Raw genomic sequence first — 25,977 nt, 5'->3', positions numbered from 1 at the left:
GAGGGCAAGTAAGGAAAAAAGAAAAAGGAGGCTTGGAACAGTCTAGAAAAATCAGGTTTAATTTAATGCAATATTAATCAGAGCACTTTCCCTTTCATGGGTGCCTCACGTTGTATTTTTCTCTCCTCTGGAAAATGTGGTCCCATTAGCCAGTGTCTGGGTTCTGTAGCGAGGCATTAAAAACCCATTCTGGAGATGCAAAACGCAATGGATTCACCCCTCCCACACTTCTGCTAGCCATTTGGTCATCCCTTTCAGAACTATCTTTTCAGTTTTCCCCCTTCTGCCCTTTATCTGCATGATAAAACGTCTGTTTGGCGTCTGAAGCCTCCAAGAATAGAGGAAAACATCCGACATTGTGCCAGTGAACAGTTGTAGCAGACAATTAGAGTTTATCGGTGATAGTGGCAGACAAGAGCGGGGTCACGGGCGTCCCCCTGTGGGAGCGCGGCCCACTGAGCCACTCAGGCTCACACTGGGCTTTGGATAAACATTGTCAACACTCAGACTCCGGAAGTCTCATCTCATTAAATAAAAACCGGCAAACATCTGTCACATGACGATGAGAGACGAGCTGAGAAGAAATTATTTCTTTTAAATTATTAAAGGGAAAATTCACCCAAATTACAAAAAGAAACATTTGTTTTTATTTGCTGACATTCCATTGAATGGGATTACCTCAAAGTATTGAATATGTTTCTTTAAACAAATTCAACAGCAACATGTCTTTTCAGAAACAATGTTCCAGTTAATCTGGTAATCCACAGACTTGGCTGTGAACAGTTTTTATTGGAACTGCTTCTACTCAGGAAACAGTCCCAATGAAAACTGATTTCTGTTGATTATCCAGTGTAACCAGGACGTTGTTTCTGAAAAGAAAAGATACTTTGGGCACCAACTGAATAGCAAAAATCTCAAAACATTGTTTAGAAAACATCAAGCATTTTATATTAAAATATTTTTTTAAGTAAATGAAAATGCATTGTTTTGGTATTGTTAGTGGGATAACTTGGATATTATATTGGCACCAGTATCAAAAGTTTTCAAGCCATACCAATCCTACCATTTAATTAAAATTGTTCAATGTTAAAGATTAAACCAGCACAAATGCACAAATTCCACTGACCTCTGTTAAATTGGGGTTGAGATGGAAGTTTCAGAGGTGGACATTTTAAAATCTGGGCACATAGAACCCAACTGTCTTTGTCGCTAGATACTGCACTAAAAATATGTTGTTTTTTTGATTTGGGTGAACTAATCCTTTAACACAGCTTCTGATTGCACACAAAAACGCAGACAGTTAAATGGTAACAAAAAGAACAAGTTGTACAAGTGACTCTATTCAGAGATAAGATGTAATGAAATTTAAAGGTGGTTTAGACTCCAAATTAAAAACAAAAAGCAAAAAAAAAACAGGTGAATTGTGTCTCTCAAACAGGGCCACATGGTGTGCCTGTAACAAAGCAGAACTGCTTTCTCCCTTGGCTGATCAGGGGTAGAACTGCAGTCAAGCACAAAGGGCCAGCTGACGCCTTGGCTTTTCACTCATCTCAAAATCCCACTTCCTCTCAGACAATACCAAAATACATTCATGATATGCTTGAACTGCCACCCTGCAGCTTGAACACACACACACATACACACACACACAATGCTCTCATACAAATTTATACTCGCACAGGCCTGTGTGGAGTGCTTAATGGAGGAGGAGAAGGGAGGATTTCCATCTAGGTATTGTTTGGTTGTGTAATGATTCAACTGTCCTTTTCCCAGGCTAATGAGTACTCGCTCCCTGCCCTGAATTCCAGCCTGGACGAAGTCAAGCCCAGTTTATCTTCTAGCGCCAACCCAGACCTGGGCCCCAGTGTGTCACAAAGCTACCCTGTAGGTAAGATCAAGTGTCATACAGTACTCCTTTATGCTGCCGAACCACAGCTTCAGCTGAGGGGGTTTTGAACAATGTAAAACAACAAGAAAGCAATGCTTGTGCAATTGACAAAAAAAACAATGAAATGTGTGAAAATAAAAGCAAACCAAAAAGTTAAGTGTGAAGACTTTTTTAATACCATTTCACTCTGAGCTGAAAAGGTGGTACAATGATGCGATAAAATCTTAGCAGCTGTCCTCCGTCTGTTTTCTTTTCCGCTGAGTAAGCAGAGCAATAAGAGAGATTGTTGGGGGGGGGGGGGGGCTGTTCAGTCACCGCTGGACAAGGACCTTTGGGTGTCAGCACATCAGAACTATGACTGTGTATCAGAGCAAGGTCTCGCAAGAAAAAAAAGAAAAAAGGCCACCATGCAGGACTGACTGTTTGTTGGCTGCTGCTGTGTTGCTCCTGTGATTTGTTCGCTGGGAGACAGTTTGTGTGTCTCGAAGCACAAGTAATGTGCCTCAGTAAATATGCTCTGGCATTTCTGCCGCCTTACTCTAACACCATGATCATTTATTTCACCCTCCTATCTCTCTCTCCTTTCTCTCCCCCACCCTCGTCGTCTCCTCTCCTTGTCACAGTTAATGACTGCCTGGCTAATTGAAATATTGTTTAGTTGTTGCCGTGTTATTACCAAGAAGAAGGTTAAGTTTACTGAAAGTTTACGATGACTGTCGGGGGCTTGAGATTAATATACAGAGCTTTTATTAAAATTCATGTAATTATGCAGCAGCCATCAAAGGCAACGAGTTCTGCGTGGGGGAGGACAGGGTGATTGAAAATTGCAGCGGCCCCCCTTCTGAAATGATAGCCAAGCAGTCTTATGAGAAAAGAAAGGGCCCTTTTCTCATTAATATGTGGGGGGTAGATTTCCCCTGTAAGGCAGGCCTCCTGAGAAGAAAGGTGTGTGTTTGTCCTTTGTGCACTGATGGCCCCGTAGAAAGCAGGCCTGGTTCTGCAGGCAGCTTTGTTTGCACCTGGGATATTTTAGATGGTCTCTGAAGAGAGGGTCTTCTTACTGCTTTCCAGGTGCAAAGAGACATGTATAGGAAGAAAGATGGGATTGTATGCATATCAGTGTGTGTTTGTGTGTGTGTGAGTCTGCGTAAGAAAAGCATATTACTTGCTTTTATGTTAGTAAATCTGTTTATTTCATGCTCTTTTCTGGTAGTAGATCTCACTGGATGCAGAGAAATAGAGCATACAGAGGTCAAACTAATGGAACAAACACCACCCTGACTTCCACTTGGTAATTAGTATTTAGTTAGTGGCTCTCCTGCTTGGTTTTCCCTCAGTGCCTGCCTGTGTGGATATTAGGTGATATTCAGGTGTGTGGTCTCGCTAATGGCTGAGTATTACAGTTTACTTGTCAGCGATAAGCCTACCAGAGGAATTTTAAGCCATGCAAAAAGTAGTAAATTATCAGCAGTATTTAGGCCAAGATCCAATTTCAAATTAATTGTGTCTTTACGGGGGAAAGAACTGGAGATTATGTTCATCCTTAAAATGTTTTCAAACACCAATTAAAACGCCTGCAGTTATTGATCTTGTTGATTTTATGTCCTGGAATTTGCATAATCTATTAAAAATGAATGATTCATGAAGTGCTCATTGCCAGAGATCGGGATTCTCAGTGAACTGAAAGACTTGCGAGATAGAAATCTTTTGTGTCCTCTGCTTATCCTATTAAGGCTCAAAAGTACCTGCAAAGCAGGCTCAAATAAGAAAGGGATTTAAGGGCATTGTGCACATCATCGAAATTCAGAGGCAAGAAGCCACTTCCATTAAAGCTGTTTTTTTCTTTCTCCCTCTCCTCCACATTAATGCTGTATTACCTGCTAAATAGTCCCTCTTACCCCATAAAAAACACCAAAGGGTTCCATGAATATGTGGATAGGACAATTGCATATTGTGAGGTAATTTCTATTGTTGATATGGGAAGTAATTTCTTTGATGAATTCCCTTCGAGAGATGGATTTCATCTCAAGTGCTTCTTATTCTTGTTCATTCGCGCTGCTTAAAATTCAAATAGTGTGAGCCATGGGTGAATTTATGAATAGCAGAAGGAGGAGCTCTGAACTTTTTTGTGTATTTTGAGAAATAAATGGAGAGATGGCCTTGATACAGCCAATTGTCCACTATTTCTATAGAGAGTTTCGGTATTTCCTGAAATTAGTCAGAGCCCACCTGTTTTCTTGAAGGTGCTTCAAACTTAAGAGCCATCTTCGAGTGCTGAGCTGATTCCCATGAGCACTCAGTGGGAGTTTTACACATTTCCACGCAGTGACTGCATACTGAAGACTCTTTAAACATATTCCCTGCTGGGCCTGTTAGTGGAGGCCTCCAAAGGCTTAAAACCCCTGTGTCAATGACACTTCTCTTCCTCAAGCAGCTGCTTCTGCACACTCCTTTTGTCAGTTCTCTAAACAAAACTTCATCCAGCAAACGCAATTATCCACACTTCAATTAAGGTGAGTGAGCACTCTCAGGGTGAAATGCACAGAAACTATCAAGACCTGCTGTTGTCCAGTGAGCAGCGAGCAAAGATCAGACAGCGAACCTGCCGTCAGTGATGTGTGGCCTCATGACAAAGCGCTTGCCTGTCTCCCCACAGGGGAAACGCCGGCCCAGGCTCCGAAATTAATGCTTATTTCGTCTTCGCAAAAGCAAACTAACCTTTGAGCACACATTTGATAATGAATGACTTTCAGCCGGTGTTTGGGGAATTAAACCAATTTGGCTCTCCAAACATTCTTTACTTAGTTGTAATTAATTAGGGTGTTGAGATTTTTTGGCTTGTGATAAATTGCCCTATTCTGCATATAGCCTAGAAACTGGAGGTCAAAGATTTTTGGTTGTTGTTGTAGCAAACATGAAGGTGTCCCTGTCATGCTAAATTTAATACTGTTGCAAGCAAAAGAGTCATTCACAAATGACTTTGTTCCCGTGCCAAATAGAGAGAAGGTCACCCTGCTTTTCTGTTTGTGTTTTAAGAAATGGAGTTGATGTTAATGCAAAAGCTGAGCATAACGTTTCTTGTCACGTTGTTGTGGGTTTGAGATGAAAACCCATGAATCTTTGTATTCTCACAGTGTAATCGAGTGTTGATAAAATAGTTTTCAGTCCCTCTGTGTGGTTCAAATTAGGGCAATTACCAGCAGCACGTAATGCTGTCATTGTTGTCAGTTTGTACTTGTTTGTCAAATACCTGCAAAAAACAAAACTCAAGCAATGTTGTGTCTTTAAAAATCAGAGATTTCAAGGCACACTTAGAGCAGAAAATACTGTATTCCCAGATCAGCAGAGACTGTTACAAGCCACTCTTCAAATTAAGACAGAAATCAACAGTCTTTTGTAACAGCAAACCAAAAAACCTTTCGATTGATTTTCACAGGGAAAGAAAAAGGGCAGAGGAAAATAAATAGCTTTCTTTGCTGGCGTTCAATCCAAGGGGACCGTCAGAGGGAGCAGACAACATAAAGAAGCCCATATTTTAATGAGAATCTGGACACACATCTCTGTTGTAAAAACAACAAAGGCTAGGAAGCAGCTAATGAGGCTATCATTGCTGTACAGAGAGTTCTCCAAACTGGTGCCTCTCTGAAAGAGGGCTTTAAACCGGACATAAAGCAACAGACACAGAGCGGCTGGCAGTTACTGCCAACTGTATCCTGGAATATACAAAAACAGGATTCACAGAGGCTGTGATTATTATTATCAGAGTCAACAAGTGATGAAAACAGACTGAAGTTGATGGCAAACATTCAGCATTCATAGACTGATGTTCACATTTATTTGCTGATTTCTTATTGGTTAATGCAAACCTTTTAGTAAACATATTCTTTACATCTTTACGTCAATGCTTTTGCATTCATATGTTTACACACTGTAGAGTAACTTGTGCTATTACTAAAATACATGGATGATTTTCACTCATCTACCTAAAAAAATAAACACAAACTCACCACAGTGTGTTTTTATTGTTGCTATTTAAGGTTAGAATAAAGATTGAAGTCTCCAGTTAAGGTTAAGTTGAAAGTATTGATGCCCTGATGATCCAACACACTGGACTGGTATCATGACTAATATTGATCAGGTATCGGTAGAAGTTATGCCCCACATTAAATACAGTTCCATTCATTGATATTATAAAATTGTAAAAATGCCATTTTATACATTTCTAGAACAATATCATTAAAATTGGCACAAACATTAATGGACTTTGGTGTATGAGTGTCCACTTATAGTTAAGAAGTGATGCGTTGTTACATCCTCAACATCAAAAACACAGCACTGGTATTGGAATAATTTTGGCCAATCTGAATTGGAATCAATATTTGAAGAGTAAAGGTAGAGGGGACAGTTTGATTTCTTCATCCCTGTTTACAATAAAAGCAACTTTCTAGGTCAATATTGCATTTCTTGCATTGACGTATTTTAACGAAACTGAATGTTTCCCTTGAGACTGTGCAGTAATGTCAGAAATCCTGTGCTCATTATGTATTTCATCTCTTTGAAGCAAGGTTATGAAGAGATAAGAGTATAAAACATGTATGGCCGCTATAGCAGCTGCAATAATAATGAATAAAATATTGGGTCAGTATTTGCTGAGACAGTTAAACAATAGTTACCACTGTTTACATGCACACACACGCACACATACACATGGACAAAGGCCTCATCCCTGCTGGACCTCCCACCTACAGTACTCCCACGGCTCCCTTTGACTTATGCGCACTGGCTTGTGGCTAACTAATTCTTATTATAAACGAAAGGTCCAGCATGACCTCGCTCTTCTCTGTAAAGTTCTCTAACTCCGCAGCTCTCGAGTCTCAGTGCCTTAACCGAAAGACACCTCTCACCTGGCCTCATACGACACAGCCATCAGTGCTGATATTTTCAAATAATAGAGAGCACTTGTTCAACATGAGACTTACTCATTTCTATATCATACAATTTATGTTCACAGATGAGAATGTGAAAATTAATTTTCCGTCTGTTTTTTTTGTAATATTTTACACATTATTTGTTTTGTGGCTCTGAATTAATTTGTCTTTCAGAGACAAATCTTGGAGCTGCTCCAAAGAGAGCCCATAACAACTGCTAAGACTCTATGACAAAGGTGTGGTATTTTTATTTCAATACAGGTACATTTGATGCAGAAGTAAAAGCTCTCAGATCATTTCAGATAATTTGCTTAAGTAAAAGTAGCAGCACCACAATCATCATTATAAGTCCTGCATTAAGTGGATCAGCAGAAATCTTAAAAAAAAGTCACCAAGCAAGTCATTAATTCTTCATGTCACTCTAATTCCAGTATTTTTGTTTGAATATGATTTTATAGTCCAAGATTAGTGTAATAGCACAATTGTCTTATTGGCTGGATTATCCCTTTTATGTGTTTAACTTTATGTCTTATGATTGGATATAATGTATTTATGTATGTATGAAAATCAAGTTTGTATGTATGTATGTATCAAATACAGAAAGTCACATGTGTGACTGTCTCTCTCGTACTGCCTCTTTATTTAGCTCCCCTCCATTTATAAAAAAAAGCCTTCATCCATCCATCATCACCCTACATTGAGATAGAGCCATATAAGGCTTTCAAAGCTCCTTCCACCCCCACTTCCTCCTCCTCCTCCTCCTCCTCCTCCTCTTCCTTCCCTCCTCCCCTCCCTGGCCTGAGTCCTGTGAACCTCCAGGCCTGCCACCCTGCCTCTTCACCAGATTCACCAGCCGTTTCACTCCCTGGTCCCTGTGACCCCCACTGCAGCCAGTATGCCTGCCAGCTTGTAGCAGGTACTTTAATACCCAGAGGGCTCATTTGATCACTATCAATTAAACAAATAAGTTGCATCACATGTATGAATTGGATTTTTAAGTCAATATCTAAATATGCCTGTGGTTTATGATCTTATTAGCAATGCTAAGTGGCAACATGGTTCAATTTTCAATATTCAGACAGATAAATGTGTTTATTGTTCCTGGAATGTAAAGTGTTGCAATATAGTTGTATTCTCAGAAAGAAACATGACATTTCTTTTTTTATTCATTTCGAACATACATATATATCTTTGGGGGGGGGGGGGGGGGGGGGGGGGTTAGTTTGTGTTTGTTGTTTTTTTTTTACAAAAAATGGCTTTCTCTAACTGGTGCATAAGTGTTATCTTCATTTTAATGATCTTCCTTTATTTAACCAGGTAAAAGTTTATGGGGCTGGCAAAGAGGGTATCATAAAAACATTGTTAGAACAATAAATAAACAGACTACGACAACTGAAAAACTACAAAGGAGGAATAAACAGGTTTCCAAAACTATTTCAAATACAGTAGTCATGGTACATTTAAAAGCAATCACATTGACCATCCTTATCTTATACTGTTTGTGACGAAAAACAAAAAATTACTTCTGTCTATGTTAAAGGATGCAAACGCATTTCAGCTATTAAAAAACAAAAGTGTCCAACACATAATAATGTAGGTTGGTAGTCAAGTGTTTCCCTGGACTTCGTTTGTAGCAGCAACAACATAGACAACAGTTGTCTTTTGGTGTTACAGTGCATTTTGTCCACTAGTTCCTCATTATAGCTTCATTGGGTGATGATTTCCCCTTTGAGTTCAAGTGGCCCTCACTGCTGACAATATAACAGTGGCCTCTTCTACCCCGGCCCCTGTGCAGATTGGGGTTACGTGCCGTTGTCCAATCGTCCCTGTGGCTGGCGAGGACAACCCAACCGTCACTCTTAATTAACGAACAGAGCTGAATATCTGCAACCGGACGGTTGACGCTCTGCAGAGGGGCCAGTGTGCTCGGACTTTACAGCCTCAGAGGAAAAGAGAGGAGCCTTATGGGATTCAGTAAAGGCTGTAATGAGGGCACATATTTAAGCAACCAGTGTTCAGGTGCAAACTGGCCAAAGCGGCAGCAGGCGTTATCTTGTTTTTAGCTGACTTGTTTAGGAGAGGCGCACTGATGCCTTCTGGTGTTCAGAACAGATTTAGATAACACCACATTCTTTGAAACGTATGACCCAAACTACGGTGAACATCAAGTTGTTGTGATGACTGACTTGCGGTGGTGGTGATGAGGCATGAGGTCTACATAAATCATGTTTTGCTCTGTCAAAAGTGGTGAAATGGCTGTTCCATACAATTCCAGTAGCTGGTTTGCATTTTCAAAGTGAGCACTAAAAGCAGAGATAGAAAGAAACTTATCACATTTAATTACCTTTATGTTACTTTATACTTAGTCTCTAAACATTGTACCCTTTACTACTTTGATTTGACATCTATAGTTCTGTACTTATATTTAAATGTGAAATATAAAATCAGTAAAATATGACAAATTTGATTAAACTAACATACAGTAAATATAAGAGGTCAAATGAGCTCCATCTGTTGCTAATGTTGTTCACACATTAATGCATCATATCCACTACTTAATTGAACGCAGGACTTTAACACGTAATGGAGCATTTTTGCAATGCTGTATTGGTACTTTTACTCAAGGCTCTCAACGTTTTGGTTTTCAGTGCCGAGCTTCCTGTTTTGAATCAGAAAAAGTTCCACAATCTCAGTAAAATAATATATTTCTCCTGGTCATAAATTAAAACTGGAAAGCATTCATGATGTGTGTTTTTTTGTTGTTGTTGTTTTTTCTCTCTACAGGTCGAGATATGGCCAACACAACCTTACCTGGGTATCCCCCTCATGTACCCCCCACAGGCCAGGGCAGCTACCCCACCTCCACTCTGGCTGGAATGGTTCCTGGTAAGTGAGAGATTATGTCACTGCTTCATATTGTCATTAGGGTCTATTTAACAGGTGGCATTGCCCTCAAAACAAATGGGTGTAGAAGCTATAGAAGCAGAGGGAAGAGACTTTAGCGCCAAATTATGCAGCTAGGCGATAATATATTGACCTGCAGAGTAAGAGGCTCACACATCCTTATATTAGTTCTGTGTGTATGATTGGATTGGACAGGCTGAATAAGTATTAGAGACAGAGAAGAGGATAGTCGCTCTCCATTCCGTCCCGCCTTCCTCTCTGCCTTATTGGCTCATTATCTCCCCGCGTGGCCGTTTGGGCCGGTCATCGATAAACAGCACTACCAGCCCTCTCCAGCCTCTGCGCTCCAGAGCATATCCCTCTCCCCTCCTCTACTTAACCTGCAGTTCAGGTTCACAGCAAACAGTTAAGGGTCAAAAAGCAGAGGCATGGGACCCCGGTAAATATTCAAATCGCTGTCTCTCTGAGGAGGCCAGGCTTGTATTTCACTGCCAGGAACAGAGCAGGGATGCAGTTTTGGTGCTGGGCTTATACGCTTCTTGAGCTCCAGCATCACCACACACACATTTTCACCAAAGCACAGCCGGCATTTTGCTTTAATGTGATTAAACCACATGGATGGGGGGACCAGTGAAGTGTGTCCTGGTTAGCATATCATTTACCAATGACACAACCCATCACAGGCTCTGGCTGTTCCTCTGTTCTCCTTTAGGAAAGGCTGCCATGAAGTCTTTCGTTGTCACCTTAACAAGAAGGTTGTCCCATTTGTTTTTGTCTGTTAGTTAGCAGATGATCTTACTGGCAAAAATATTTAAATGAAACTTGAAAATTAGGTCATGGAACAAGGAACACGAGCTTTTGTAAAGGATTTTAAAGGAATTCTGAAAGTGCCAAATTACAAAAATACATATTTTTCTTACCTCTAGTGGTATCTTGCAGTGTAGATAGTTTTATTTGTCCAGATTTTAAGATATTCATTTCTGATTTTTCTGCCACTCCAATTCAATGAAGATGAATTGAATTTTGTTTGTGGTGTTCAAGACAGACAGAAATGTTTTTTGGGATTTGGGTGAACTGGCTCTTTAAAATTGCAAGAAACAGCATTTTCAATATATTTTGGTATAATTAATTTAGTTTAGAATGCACTCTTTAAGAGTTTAAGAGTTTCCAGTTTTTCTTTCAGATTCTGTTAGGAAAAACTATTTTGAAAATATAGACTTTACATTTTTTGACACACTTCTGCAAACAATTGAGTCAATTTAACAGCTACCAGTAAAAACAAAGGGAGATGTGGTAGCACCCACTGGCAGTGCAGTCCAGATTTACTTTGACTAATAAAATGGTTAAATCATGTCGGTGGAAAAGTATCAAACATACTTTTACTTTCCATTTGTTCTTATGTAGCACAAAGCAAAAGATGAGGGCCTTAATCCCATGGCTTGTGGTTTTGTGTTACAACCCATTCATCCTATACACAACCACTAAGATTTAGTGACAGGCGCAAAACACTGTTAAAGCAAAGCCATTTCTCACCAGCTTCATATAAAATCTAGCCTTTATTGTCTCATAAAAGACAGAAATGTGTTGAACCAACAGCAGTGCTCACTGAGATGCTCCAAGTTACTTCCCCAGCAATGAAATTCTGTCGAACCAAACACCAGGGTTCAAACTAGAGGGGGTTCAGATTGGAGATGTTAAAATTCCTCCAAGAAAGGCTGCAGGATTTATTGCAGCATATCAAAAATGTATGCATGAAACTGTTTATTACCACTCTGTATTTATTAGGCCGGTATGGAATATACTGGAGGAAGAAGAATGGGTAGATATCCATAAATGGGACAGGGAAAGCCGCTTTCAGTGTCACATCCTGTATTGTTCAATGTTGCATAACTTAAGTGAAATGAAAAAGAAATAAATTACTTGCTTGACTGGTCACACAACGATGACTATCATTTTCTCCCTCAAATTGCATCCTGTTTTGAATGACGAGAAATGACTGCATGTGAAGGGGTAATGGTTTGATGTATTGAAATGCTAATTGATTTGTTGTTTTGTTTTGCAGGGAGTGAGTTTTCGGGGAACCCCTACAGTCATCCGCAGTACACAACCTACAATGAAGCCTGGCGATTCAGCAACCCAGCATTACTAAGTGAGTACACAGGATGAGAACGATTAATTGACCGTTCGCTAAACCCCTCCCCCTGAACGACTGTCCAATTGTGGCCTTAGCAACCATGAGTAGGCATGGCGGGTTTAGGATTTCAAGCTTTAGATTTCTCCACATGCCAAGGGGCTGTAATAAAATCGGAGTGATACTTGTTTGGAGGGTGGTACTGTTTGAAAATACGAGCAAGTATCGAAAGTTTTCTTTTCAGCCTGTAAAATTGGGCGGAAAATAAAGGACCCATGTTTTCAAAAACTATAAATAATTTGAGTGATAAATCTGCATCCATCGTCAATCTAAAAATGAAGCATTATGTGCTGTGCAAAAACGGTAGCATGCATGACAAACAGTTTCAACAGTAACTAAGGGGGTGGGGCTTAGGAAACGGTCAATTAACCATAATGATTTTATGTGAAAAAGCTTTTCAGTGTGGAATAATGTGTAAAAGAACAGCTTAGCAATTAAACTAATAATGATGACAGCGCATTTGGTAAATGGTAAATCTGTTGTTGTTTCAAATGGTTCGTTCTTCTGTTAACTTTCAGGTTCCCCTTATTATTATAGTGCCGCATCGAGAGGCTCCGCCCCTCCCACTGCTGCCACTGCCTATGACCGTCACTAGTTACCATGGAAACCAAATCAACCTGCAGGACCATGGCCTTAGCCTCCATATTGCCCGGTGTGAACGGCATGGTCCACTGGACACTGAGCAACTGCGCATAAAATGTTCCCGGCTCACACAATGACAAACTTAACAGTTTTTGGGACTCCAGACTTCTTCTCTCCTCTCTCCTCGCAGCTTTTTTGGACACTCAAAGCCAAAAAAAAAAAAAAAAGATCTACAAGACATCACCAGAGACACTGAAAGTTGCTACACACACATGATGAAAACTGTGACTAATTTCAGTGGTTTAAAAAATGAAAAAGAAGAAGACTGAAAACAAAAATATCAGACTTTATTTCCCCCCCTGTAGCAGCGTCACAGTTTCATCCATGGATCAATACTGTACATTCCTTTTCTTGACGGCTCTCAGCAGGGACTCCGTCCAGAGCTTAAGATGTAGCAGCAGCCTTTTTTTCCCTTTTCCATTCTTCTCCCTCTCGATTCAGATGGCAGTGCAGTGAGATCAGAGGAGATTAGCAGCAGCACATGCAGGCTGTGGCAGGCTAATGTTGTTTTTATCAATCTGAACAGTCACTGACTAAACATCCAGCATGAGTACATCGATCGCTTTTGATGCCATGAGAAGATTAGGACATGTTCTCTGTGATACACAATCAAGATGTAAAAATGAAAATGAAATAAATGAACATCCGTTTGAAAATAGAGGGAGCCATGACAATATATCACCATGGCCCGCTATTTGCAAGATTTCAAGAAACTAGTAAATATATTCTTAAAATAATTTTTTTATTTCATTTTTATAATTCGTAACGACTAAACGGCTGACTGCTTGGCTAGTGTTTTACTATTTCTTATTTGTCGGGATACAAGAGGTCATCAGGCAAAACCCTTTGAGTTGTTTTGTTAATTTTGCACTATTTTGGAGGTTTGCAACACTGGAGCGTTATTATGCAGAAAATTGATGATGCATATTTGCTTTATTTCATGAAACTTGACTAACAGTCTAATAAGTCTCAGTCTGAAAAGGCACTTACAGTTTCACAGTTTTTCCTGTAATTCAAGGCTCATTATGTCACTGCCTTGACGTGCACTACTATGTTCTCACAGCTTACATTTTTATTTCAAATGATTAAGTCTTTGGCATTCAACCACAGAAAAGGAGATAACAGCCATCCCAAGTCAAACCAGTGTCATCATTTGTCTAGTTTAATGCCACAATCGTCCAGATTCACCCTGATTGGGTGATTCTTAAGACTCCAACAACGTCAAAAAGCAGGGCGACGGTTTCAGCTAAATGCCTTAAACATGTTCCCTCCTAACTTCAGCTCCCTCACATGTTTCAGGCCAAGTCATTTCTTTGAATCAAGCTGGAATGATGGTTTCCTCATCTGTCAAGTGAATGTATTTGCATTTGCCAAAGACTTAGTTCTTGTTCATGTTTATTTACAGGTCGCCTATATGCTATCATGAGAGCAGTATTATTATTAGAAAAAGCCCACATTGTTCACGAGGAAAAGTATATGTATAAATTCTATGCAGTGCAGAGATGGTCATCATATGCATATTCAGCTGTAAACCTAAAGGTAGGTGGAGTTTATTTAATTGTTATGTTATTTACAAATTGTTCATTTTGTAGAAGGATTTTTTGTGTGTGATGTGAAGACACTTCTCTGTAAATACAGTAAGAAATAATGTCTTTCATGTTCATGGGTATTATCACTTTCATTATGCTGGTCTCACTTGTACAATAATAAAAGTGTCTGAAATCTTTTACGCAAAAGGGGCTGCATGGTGTTTCTATCTGGAGTAGAGCTGAAAGGATTAGTTGATTACTCTACAACATGTCTGATAACTGATTAATAATATAGTTATTTATTAAGAAGACCCCCCACCCCCACAAAAAATTTAAAAAAATAACCGTTTTGAGCTTTTCTCTGTTTTATATCATTGTAAATCTAACAGCTTTGTGTTTTGGACTTTTTGACTGTCAGACAAAAGGAAGACTTAATTGAAAAATAATAAACAGATGAAAGTAATCCTTATTTGTGACCCTAATTTGGAGTCAAATTCTTCAATTTTAAAATCAAAACTCAACCAAAGGGCCTCAGAAGTCTTATTTCTTGCATTTTTGTCCTTGAGTGATTATTAAGTTAGGTTAAGGGGAACAGATGATGCATGATTTTTAGCGCCAGAGGCAGAAAGTGACTAGAAAGAATACTTGCAATTGTGCAATTTCTAGGTATTTAGACTTTACTTGATTATTTCCACTACATTTATTTCAAAATCAATGTTACTTTGCAGATAAACATTTTACATCAAAACATATGCTCAGTTTACAAAATATGATAGCAAAAATTTAATTCACCCTTCACAATGCATGTGAAACATCACACATTTGATGTTTGTAGATTCACACTACAACATCAAAATGCTGCATAAACAAAAGAAGTATCAGTAATAATAATTTAATAATTTAATCTATAATTTAAGTCCAGCCCAGGACCTATGTTACATTCCTATTTTGAGTCTTTTGTAGAGAGTTTTATTTGTAACGGGGGTATTAATGTTGTATTAGTACTTTTACTTTACTAAAGGATCTGATTCTTCTTCCACCACTGTATAATACACCATAATGTAGTTGGACACAAAAATAAGGACATTGTTAAGTTTTTATTAATGTATTAAAACTTCCCTACGATGTGTTTTTAAATATGTTTTAACTGTTTATATTATATAAGAAATAGCAGTTTGAAAAAAAAAGGTCTCAACTTAAGGTTACTAGATTTCTCTTGGAGCTTTTATCCGCATCTCAGGGCATTCAGCAGCAGATGGAGTTTGCTTAGTTGTCTTGTAGCAGGAAGAAGTATTTATTAAACAATACTTTGTTGATAAACACAATAATATAATTAGCAAATATACCATACATACTTCATTATTCATATAAAATTATAACACCTGTTTTCTGTTATCAATAATTCAATCTCTGTTTATACACCCATTACAGATACTTGATAGGAGAAGTTTTAATTGTTTTTGGCATTCAAGTATTATAGATGTTTTAAAGAAACGTTTGGCTGTAAGAAGTCCTCATTTCAGACATGACAGGAAATGACACTGTTACAAGAAATGGTTCAGGAAATAAAAGAAACAGGCAAGTTAAATAAAAAGCACAAACAGAAGTGAGAGACCTAGTCTATCTTTATAGGTCCAGTAAAGGTCCCAGGAGGAAGTCCCATCTTCCGAACTACCTTTTAATCTACTGAGAATAGACTCAGAGGATGCAGTTTGCATTTACCCAGTATTTCCAATCTGGAGCTATAGCTTTTTTCCCAATGCCTCAAAATAAATCTGGAAGCTTTACATTAATAACTGAAAAAGCACATTATGATATATTTGGTATTTGAGAGCTGTTCACCAGTAAACATGAAACAGGAGTCAAATCAATGGATTGTTGAACCAAGCCAATGACCCCGGACTTTGACCCAGAGTGGTCTCACTAATGTACAGGAGAGATCCCACTCCCATTCTGCAGCAAAAAGAATTGTTAACAAATGCATTACACCTACAATTCCTAAATTGCCCATATTATTGCTTAAAACTACATTAAAGTATGTAAACACTATATTATATGTTTATATACTGCTTATAAATGCTAAATAATGGGTTAAAATAAAGTGTTGCCATGTTATGTAATTTGACATCTACAAACTTTGCTTGAGATGACAAATAACTTGTAGTCAGAGTGTTGTTGAGTAAAATGAATTGAGGTGCCTAATGAGACTATTTTGAGATGAATGTATTTACTTTTCAGGTATAAAGATCACATGGTGCACGAGGGCTACAGTGAGAATGCCTCTAAATGTTTTCTCCATGATTTGGATCACTGAGCAGCGCATAAAGTGTTTAACCTCTCCTCGCTTTGTAAAGCTGAATTAATTTTTCTAGCACTGTGCCTGAATTCAATTTGTGCTAAGTTGCAGGGAGAGATTTATGCATGAAATCCCTCTTAGAGGTTATTTTCACTCTTTCTTCGCTCCGTAATCCCTCCACCACTGCCGCCTGTATGACTTAGTTATATCATTATTGATTTACAACAAGTGGACACTGTCCTGATTAGCAATGCGCGATTTGCAAGGGATTTGCGCTGCGGGTGCACTTGATAAAGCAGCCTGTACATTTCAAATGATGTCAGACAGAATGGGAATATATAATACAGTGGTTGAGCTTTTCACTTGTTAATTCAAACATTTATTTCTTGGTCCAGACACTATTTTCTTGTTTTAATGGCAAAAAATTGCCCTTTAATCTCTGATCCTGCATGGACAACAGTGATACGAAATGAATTTAGTGTCAACTTTATTGGGTAGAACACTCAATTTCTATCCTTCTATTGTATATTGTCTTCTAAATTTCAACATTGTGAAAAGATAAAATAAGCTCCTCTAAAACATACTGAGCTGGGCTGTTTTTTGGTCCACTCTGATGCCTCTGGGTCCAAGAGGAGAGACCCCCTTTTTGCTTTGTAATTCAATTTCTCTGCCTGTTGTTTATTTCATAGCTCCCCTGTGAAGCATCAAAAGCTGATGTTCTGTCAGCCCCTAACTGTCGTATATGTTTGTCATTCACAGCCCTTGTTAAAAGAGGAGGGGAAAAAACTGAGCTTGACTCTTTCCTCTCCCCAGCTGAGAATTCCCAGAAGCAGAATTATTCTATTTAGATGGAAACTTTTTTGTCACTTTCCTGTCTAAATTGGCATATCTGGCTCTCTCCTCTGAAACCAATAAACTGTGAACTTGGATGTATCTGTCAATCAAGCTCAAATTGACTGCAGCATGCCAGCTGACAACTGGAATATAAATATAAATATTATATATGTGTTCCCTTATATATATATATATATATTTGGATGGATGATCTGAATCAGCACCTGTCACTGTCTTTATTCATCAAACATTCAGTTAATAATAAAATTCAACAGCAAAAAGCACAATAATGACATTGGTTATCTCAGATTGACACAATCTAAGCATGAGTTTACATATAAAATTGCGCATTTGATCTAAAAAAACAACAAAAAAGGAAAAGTTCAACTTGAAAAAAATGTATTTATTCAGATAAAAAACAAGTTCAGTAATCATGATAATGGATGAGTGCTGAAATCTTGATTTACTGCCCTACATGAAACAGGCCGCTCTGCAGCAATGCAGATCATCTTTTTATACTTAGCTATTTTCTCCATATCTTACTGCGACATTAATGTTATTACTCCTCATTGGATAAGCAGTAATTATCTTAATGTAGACCCCATTCTGTAGATTGCTTCTGAGGAAGTTGAATAATTGTGCCTAAAAGTTGACAGACAAAAACATGTACATATGGAACGACTGATCTTGAAAATGCATGATCCCTGCAATACTGTTTATCTCTCATTTTAAAAAAGAAACTGGTTGGAGCTCTTTATGTGGTAGGATGCAGTTTTGGTAGTATTAAGAAACCCCTCTATTTCAGGTATTATAACAGCGAACAGTGAACCTCATCATGCATAACTTCAAACCACACTGTCAGATCTAACTGTTGACCTTTTCGAGCTGCTCCGCACTAATACATGCTGACTGAACACTTCCTCTGTGTGATTTGTACAGTGGTTCTATGAATATGCCGCAGCAACTGAGTTATAATTTGGTTATTGGGGTGTCAAATGTACAATAAATCCTCAGGATGTTATCATTTGCAGTGACACACCAAGACGAGCAGGGCTGTGGAGAAAATATGAAAATGCATTTTACGTCTTTATATCTGTGCACTGGTTTGGACGTTATGAAAAGAGGGAATGGATCTGCTGCTTTATGTGCTGTATCTAATTGGATATGGCAATATATAATACGATTCTCCAGTATCCATCAATTCCTGTGTTAGACCTGTTTGTATGGCCGTGTCACTGGGGCAGCCTAGCTTGTTATGATGCCTGAGCAGCAATTATGAGGTAATTTTTGACTCATGCTGTGTGAGGCCATCCAGAGGATACTTGAAGGGAGGTTCCTAATGAGTGAGCATTGATTGATTGGACATAATGTGCCCTGCTTGACTGAAAGCAAGTGTGAGAAAAAGGTGGTGGTGGGAGGGAGAAGTTTGGATGACAGGATATTTCCAAATGAAGCAAATGACCAACAATTAGATCTGTTAGCATATAGGTGAGCGCCACAACTCTGCCAAAACGTGGCTAGCTGCCTGCCTGGCTATCTGGATGGCTCAGCCCAGCGCCAAACCTCATTTACCCTTCACCAGTAAATAATTACCCTAATGGCTATTTTGTGATACATGATGCAATTAAAGCCTAATGCAATGCACCTCTCTTAGTGAATGTGTCAGGTCCCACATTACAGGTGCTGGTGGTCCCGGGCTAACGGGGCTTGCTACCTGACTGGCCAGTAATGAGGATATCCTCCACAGCAGACAGAAGAGCTCCCTAATCAGCTGGATCTGTCAGCCAGGCGTGTTTGTTTGCAACCAGGGGAGCTGGGAAATATTCAGAGAGAAGAGAGAGGGGAAAGCAGAATTTGGTGCAGGCTATTCCTGTTAGCTGAAGAGGGAATAAGAAAAGTGGGTAGAAGAGAGGGCAGAATCATCAACCCCCCATCCTTTCCCCCTTATAACCCCAGCTTCTCCTACTGCTCCCCTCACCCTGGCCTCCCCCACCACCACCACCACCACACTCCCAACACCCCAGTCACTGTCAGGCCAAACACATGATGAATTGCCCTGTCAACAGAATTCATTCAGGGACCAATTAATTCAGCAGAAATGAACTAGAGCCATCAGTCGCTGAAAAACTCAGAGCAAAGAGAGCAAAGTAGCTCTCTTTGGAAGAAAGAGAGACAGTGTGTGTGTGTGAGGGAGAGAGAGAGAGAGGGAGAATGAGAGAGAAGGTGCCAAGGGAGTGCAGTGGAAGTTAGCCTGACAGGAATTGGTCATTTAATGCTTTAGCGCACTGGAGACAGCCCCTGTCATAGAGGAAGCCATGACAGGACTCCCCTGGTACTTTATTTATTAATTATCCAGAGCAGCAAGGGGCATTTAACTGTCTCACTCCAGGCCTGTCAACCCGACTTCCTGTCATTTCCTCTCCATAAACAGGTCCTGTAGAATCAAACTTCAAATCAAAGCAGGAGAAAATGTAATTCACAGAGCAGACAAATATTTTTGTTGCGACGGCTGTCACGTTTAGAAAAAATCAAAACAAATTTAATTGTCATGCGCATAGTCGCTGTGATCCCATTTTGAAAATACAAACACTTGATAGTCATCGTGGAAACAATATCTGGTTTTGTGTTGCGTCAGCTGATCAGCTGTCAGCAGTGGATGGGCTCCAGCTAGTCAGGTCGCTCTCACGACCTCTCGACACAAACACAACACAAATGTAAACACCCCTCGAAGAACCCATACTCCCGTATAAAGTATGCATCTGATACAATGGTTCCTAACTTCCTTTTAATTTTTTTTTCCTTTTGACCCCACACAAAGCAATACCTTGTGGCCCGTGCATGTGTATAAGTTGTGAGCAGTTCAGTCAAATGGGCTCACTTATTAGAGACCTGGAGAGATTAAGATGTACAGTATGTAAGATCAAAGGAAAGTCTGACAAACTAAAATATTTTGTGTAATAGAATTTAGTTTTATTTCTACCTGGGTGATCAGCGTGAGACCCTTCAGATTCATTTTGTGACCCCTTGTGAGGGTCCCCACTCCCTTCTTTTCTAAATGTGGATCTGAAAGAATACTGCTTTAAGGGATGACGTCATCTCAGAAGGTACAGAGGTACTGCAAAATGCAAAAATAAACTTTTCTAAAAGAATAACAAATAATGACAGCATGAGGATTTCCACAGAATGTAACAGTGCAACTATTGTCTTCCTAGGACTGATACGGTTCTATTTTCTCTGCTGGAAACTCAATGAGTCTTTGGTTGACCTATTCAGTCAAAGGTTTGATCTTTCACTATTGTGTGGTGTTGATCAGGTAGTAAATATTTGATGGAACCTTTTCTTTGGCACATTATGCATCACAGTGTAACAGGAGGATGGAGTGGCAGCTGGGAAGCTGCTCATGCCGTCAGATATTCTTTACCAAGATGACACAACCCACAGCGAAACAATTTTGCCTGCCCAAACAGCATTACAAAGCACTTTTATGAAACAGGGAATACATAAAAACTTAATGAAGGAATGTTGAATAGTTTCTCATCCAATCCTCCCTTCGACATGGGCGTCACAATGCTTTAAATAAACACCTTTTAGTAGGTTGATCATATGAAAAGTATGTTAAATCCGCTCACAACTCACAACCTTAAACTGAGCTGATCTTCTTCAAGTTTGAAGCAAAGGCAATGAAATCCAGAGGAAGACAAAAATAAGGAGATGTGTTGCAGTATATAATTAATTAAATGAGACTAATTAGGAACATGAGAGCAGGTGCCAGGCTATGGGCTGACAGCACAGACAGCCAGACAACAGCAAGGGGGGGAAAAAACTATGGGTAAGGGGTGTAACGTGACAAGAGGAGGGACAAAGCAACTTTCTGTGTTTTGTCACATGAAACCTCCAAGGAATATATGTGACAGAAACTGTAGACCCAGACGCCATGGGGGTCTTTCCCTTTGTTTAAGACAGATTTTCATTTCGCCAATTTGAGTTTGATGCAAGCAAGAGATTTTCCTCCTCATTATTTCTGTTCGTGGATTGAAAAAAGAAAAAAAGACTGTACAACTGAGGGACTAGTACATGAACATGTGCAGTAGCTCACCGACAGCAAAGAGATGTCATGTATTTAGAAATACTATGCATATACATGGTAACGCAGGGCTTATATCACAGACTGCACAGCCTCTGGTGTAATATAAAATTCATTTTCCATTTTTGGGTGATCAAAAATATTGTTCTGTTCATGTTCTAGAGTGCAATCAGGATCCCTAACATCACAGTGCAGCACGTGAAGCATTCTGTTACATAAATAGTGTACAAGATAGACGAAAACCTGTATATTTTCCACAAAAAGCCTCTCTTATTCTCTTTTTCTTCCACACCACATCGGTGTGGAACATTATGGACAGTCCAGCTTGTGCAGCCAGAGACGCTCAAAAGGGGCATCAGCCTATTTTATCACAATTTGCTCGCTAACCAGTTACAAATGTGGCATGTGATGACAATAATGAGGCTTGATGTCACTTAGCCTTTGGACCGTGTGTGTGGAATAGCAAAGCAGGATGTCAGGGTGCTGCAGGTCCTCCACTCTGGCACTGATAGGCCTCCTGCACGCGAGGTGACAGACACCTCGGTTAGAGAGAGAGCAGCCTCTGTAACAGCATTATAAATTACTGTAGATCCTATTTGTGTCAGTGGAGGCAAGTGAGGGGAAAATTCAACATCAGCCTATTTATTCATTTACTTATTCCCTGGCTCGGTCAGGCTCAGTGCTGCCAAAGAGGAGCTCTGCTCTGCTCTGCTGTGCCACTCTGCCTCAGAACAAATGCTGTGTGCTTACAGGGACACATGGGCATTTTATTTTAGAGGCACTGGTGATATCAGAGTCAATCAGGCCAGAAAAGGGAAAGCATTACAGTACAGCTGATACCTTTTTCTCCCTATCTGGATGGAGCCTGCATTTTTAAACAACCATCAAATGCAAAACTTCCTTTCTGAGACGTGGCAGAAATGTTGAAAAGAAACTCATAGTCCTCACAGGTTGTTAGGTTGTTTAGTGAGTTTTATAAAACCAAACCAAAACCAATAGGTTGTTTGTCCAAAATGACCTATATGACCATAAAAGGAACAGTTTAGTGAGCTGTCATCTTTATGGTTAAAGTTTGGTTTAGTTTGGCCTGGTATGTTTAGTAAATTAAACCTTGATTAATGTTATTGAAAGATCATGGTCATGATGAAAAGAAACTATGAGGCCATTTTAAGCATTTCAACAAATGACCAATGCAGGTGGTGATTCTTTATTTAAGCCGGAAAGCCTCATTGATTGGGATCAATTGGGATCAAACATCCTTTTTTCAAGGGTATCCTGGTCAAGACAGGCAGTAATGAGTTACAGACTAAAAACATAAAACAGATAGCACAAAATATGTCACAAGAGCAGAATTAAACAAAAACGTGACCATAAAATCATAAACAAAAATCTTAAACGATCACATGCAAAAACAACCTTAAGTGGATCCTTAAAAACTGTTAATGAGATCATTAACACATGCAGGTTCTAATATTCCCCAAATCACTGACAGCCAAAATGTTGTAAATTAAAGTCTTGGTAAGGGAGAGATTTTCGAGCAGATGCTGCATGCTCAATAAACAGGCTCACCTGACTAAACGTTCAAAACAAGAACAGTTCTTTCTTTCCGTGATCAATAACAAGTGATTCTGGAAAAAAAAGTCATTTCCCAGCTAACAATGCCACAAGTGATTTAAAGGAACAAAGTGACTGCAGCTCGATATGTTTTTTACGTGCACCTGTTAATTCGCCCCCCAAAAAACAAAAAAGCTAATACAGGAAAAGAGATGGAGCTTTCTTTTAATTATCAAGGGATGGCTTGGACTGCGCATCATCATTAGTTTGACTAAATAGCGTCGGTCAGTGACTCAAGTAGTGGTAAATGGCACAATTAGCAGGCTGAGCAGGGAGAGGTATATTCAATTTGAAAGCCTTCTTTCTTAATCCATCTCCTGTGATCATGAGAAATGCTGAGCTATGGGTTTTTAGACTCATTGACATTAATCAGGTTAATTCCAAGTAAAATGTCAACATTGTAATCAAGAACTAGCACACTCCAGCAAAATGTAAATGTCTATGGACACTAAATTTAACTGTCCAACAACTTTTATCTTCCCTGTCTCCATCTTAATCTCATCTTCTTCCTTCTGCACAGATTCCTCAGTTAGCAAGTTGGCACATTTCCTCTTCAGCTGGGTATATTTGATTAACAGCTAAGAAAAAAGGATCAGAGATTAGTTTGAAACCTACGTAGCAACCAACAACAATGAATAGTACAGACACCAGGGAGGTGTTGACATGCTTCCTTAACATGAATCTGTTGTTCCTTGTTCTACTCCCAGTGCCCCAGTGCCCCATTGCTTAATCCCTCAGTGCACTTGCTCTGTAACCCCAGCAGGTGCAGTGGGAATCTATAAACACAGCTGGTGCGTCTCAGTGTTGAAACTCTCAGATCTACCCTCACCTCGCACCTCACCTCAACGAAAAACCCATAGTTTACCCAGAATACCATGCATAACCCAGATTCATGATGCTGGCTGATTCTTTTATCAGGGCTCCAGGCAAGACAAGAGTTCATGTCAACTAATTACAACTACTCAGTGTTTCCGTCAGGATTTTTAGAAATTTGTCAGGGTGGAAAAGCCACAGAAACAGCTTATAGACTATTATGGGACACTGAATTAATGAAATTCCTCTTTAAAAAGGTTTACACCTTCTTAAAGCAAGGTGACCCATAACACATATTCACTGTTTGAGGGAAATGATAAGATAAAACATCTTTATTTCAGGTTTCATATCGCTTTCATGTGGCAGTATTTAGGGACTAACTTCCATTTTATTGCCATTGACTGACAATGTCAAGATCACAAAGGAATTTTGGTTTAAATTGCATTAAAGAGGTCAGAAACTGAGACAAGATATAGTCCATGACCATGATCAAAACCGTCTCTGCCAAATTTAAAAATAAAGCTATATGGGATTCATTAAGCACAAAAAGAAATATGGATCTAGTTGCACAAGCTCTTGCTCTAACTTTTCAACATCCAAATAGGGCAGCAAGTCTTCATACCTTTACGACAAAATTCCAATTTTACCAATTTGAGCGTTATAAAAATGTTTCATGGATCCACCACTTACAGTTAAGGTTTGGATAAGTTTAGACAATTAAAGTTATTATCCTTAAATTTCAGTACTAGTTGATTTGGCAACACCTGTGATTAAGAACATCTTCATTATACAATGAATTTCATTCAAAATTATGCATTTTTTTCATTACTGGAGGTAGAAAACACAATTTTGTCCAGTACGTGCATGCACCATTACCTGTGAATCCCTTGTGCATGTCATTTAAATCCAGCATGGGAATGGCAGACCCTGCCACTGATAATGCAAATAGAAAGGTAACTAGTGTAAATACATTTATTGGCTCTGTAACTTGCAGCATGAATAGTATCAAAAACTGCACAATATCCCACTACTTTCAGCTCTTAGAGGACAGTTATTACTATTAATGAAGAGATTGTTTGCAAGGAAAACAGAAACATGGGTAATTTTAGTTATTTGACTTTGTTATACATAATAAGAAATATGGATCTATTTCCAAGAGCCATTGCAATTAATAACCAAGTACACCATGCATTGAATTTTGATCAATTAAAAACAATAGGTGTTATGGCTGTTATATAATGTACATAGATGGTTGAAAATGAACAAAGGTGGACCTAGAAGAAAAAGAAAGTTGTGCCAACATCCAGAGAAGTAAAAAAAATAAGAATGGAGTATAAATCTTTAAAATATATGTTCATGTACAAATTAATACTGCACATTGCATCTGCTTCCCTTTGTTGTATTTATGTACAGACATGTCATCCACTGTCTGTCTTTCTTCTAGAAGCCTGTTAACTCTGGGTATCGGTTGTCTCATTCACACTGATTTAACGTTCTACTTGGCTTTGCATTTTAACTTGTTAAAGTGTCGTAGTCTATATCTGGCTGGCAACGTTAGTCCTGATTGCTTAGGAAATTCACTGCTGCCTGCCTGTAATGAGAGTGGACAGAGGTTAGAACAGCTCAATAGAAGAGATAACCAGTCTTTGATCCAAACAGCCATGCAGAACATACAGGCAATACCATCAGAAAATGTACTGTCAGGAATTTTGGATTTCAAATTACACCTGATTAACCTGAAGGGAGGTGGAGGAAGAGTTTGGTGGACTTGGACAGGCTGAAAAGAAGAAGAGCCGTCAACCTTTCTGAATATTAAGGCGTTAAAGGTTTGGACAAAGTCAGAATTTATGCAAAACACATACAGTTGCCACATTTAAAAATAAAATGCGAGCTCTCTGTGATGAGGGATTTTATTTCATGCACCTGTCATTCACTTCGATCTCAAGTGCTGCAGAAGTGTGAGAACAGCCCTTGCTGATCAAGATCAGTGAACAGTCTCATGTCTGCAGATGTCTGCTGTGTTATTATCAGAAAACATCTACACATCAGATTCCTGCCATGAAACATACATCATAAAGAAGTTTAATTCAGTCAAAGTGAAATTTGTATTATCCTCATTCTTTGTGTAAAGAAATATAAACTATATTGATATTACAGCCTTTTTGCATGTTTTTCAAAAGAGCATAACTGTTTTTGGAAATTTGTGTGGCAACTCTAAACCTTTTTCAGCCATCATAACATTACTATTATCATA

The 25,977-nt window shown here is 39.0% G+C and overlaps 1 protein-coding gene across 1 annotated transcript in view; it reads left to right on the top strand.

Annotated features, from left to right (window-relative positions):
• pax2b (paired box 2b) overlaps nt 1-14,277 on the top strand; it is a 30,315-nt gene extending 16,038 nt beyond the window's left edge. The window contains exons 8-11 of the mRNA XM_038734970.1: nt 1,774-1,888; nt 9,601-9,702; nt 11,783-11,869; nt 12,430-14,277. Of these exons, the coding sequence (XP_038590898.1) occupies nt 1,774-1,888; nt 9,601-9,702; nt 11,783-11,869; nt 12,430-12,506 (381 nt within the window). The 3' untranslated portion in view covers nt 12,507-14,277. The remainder of the gene's footprint in view (nt 1-1,773; nt 1,889-9,600; nt 9,703-11,782; nt 11,870-12,429) is intronic.
• Nucleotides 14,278-25,977: the final 11,700 nt, after the last annotated feature.

Source organism: Micropterus salmoides, unplaced genomic scaffold (assembly GCF_014851395.1).
Source record: "Micropterus salmoides isolate LMB-PRFRI ecotype aquatic unplaced genomic scaffold, ASM1485139v1 Ms_hic_scaffold_21, whole genome shotgun sequence".
In the NCBI taxonomy this organism is placed as follows: Eukaryota; Metazoa; Chordata; class Actinopteri; order Centrarchiformes; family Centrarchidae; genus Micropterus; species Micropterus salmoides.
This window is presented reverse-complemented; position numbering and strand designations above follow the sequence as displayed.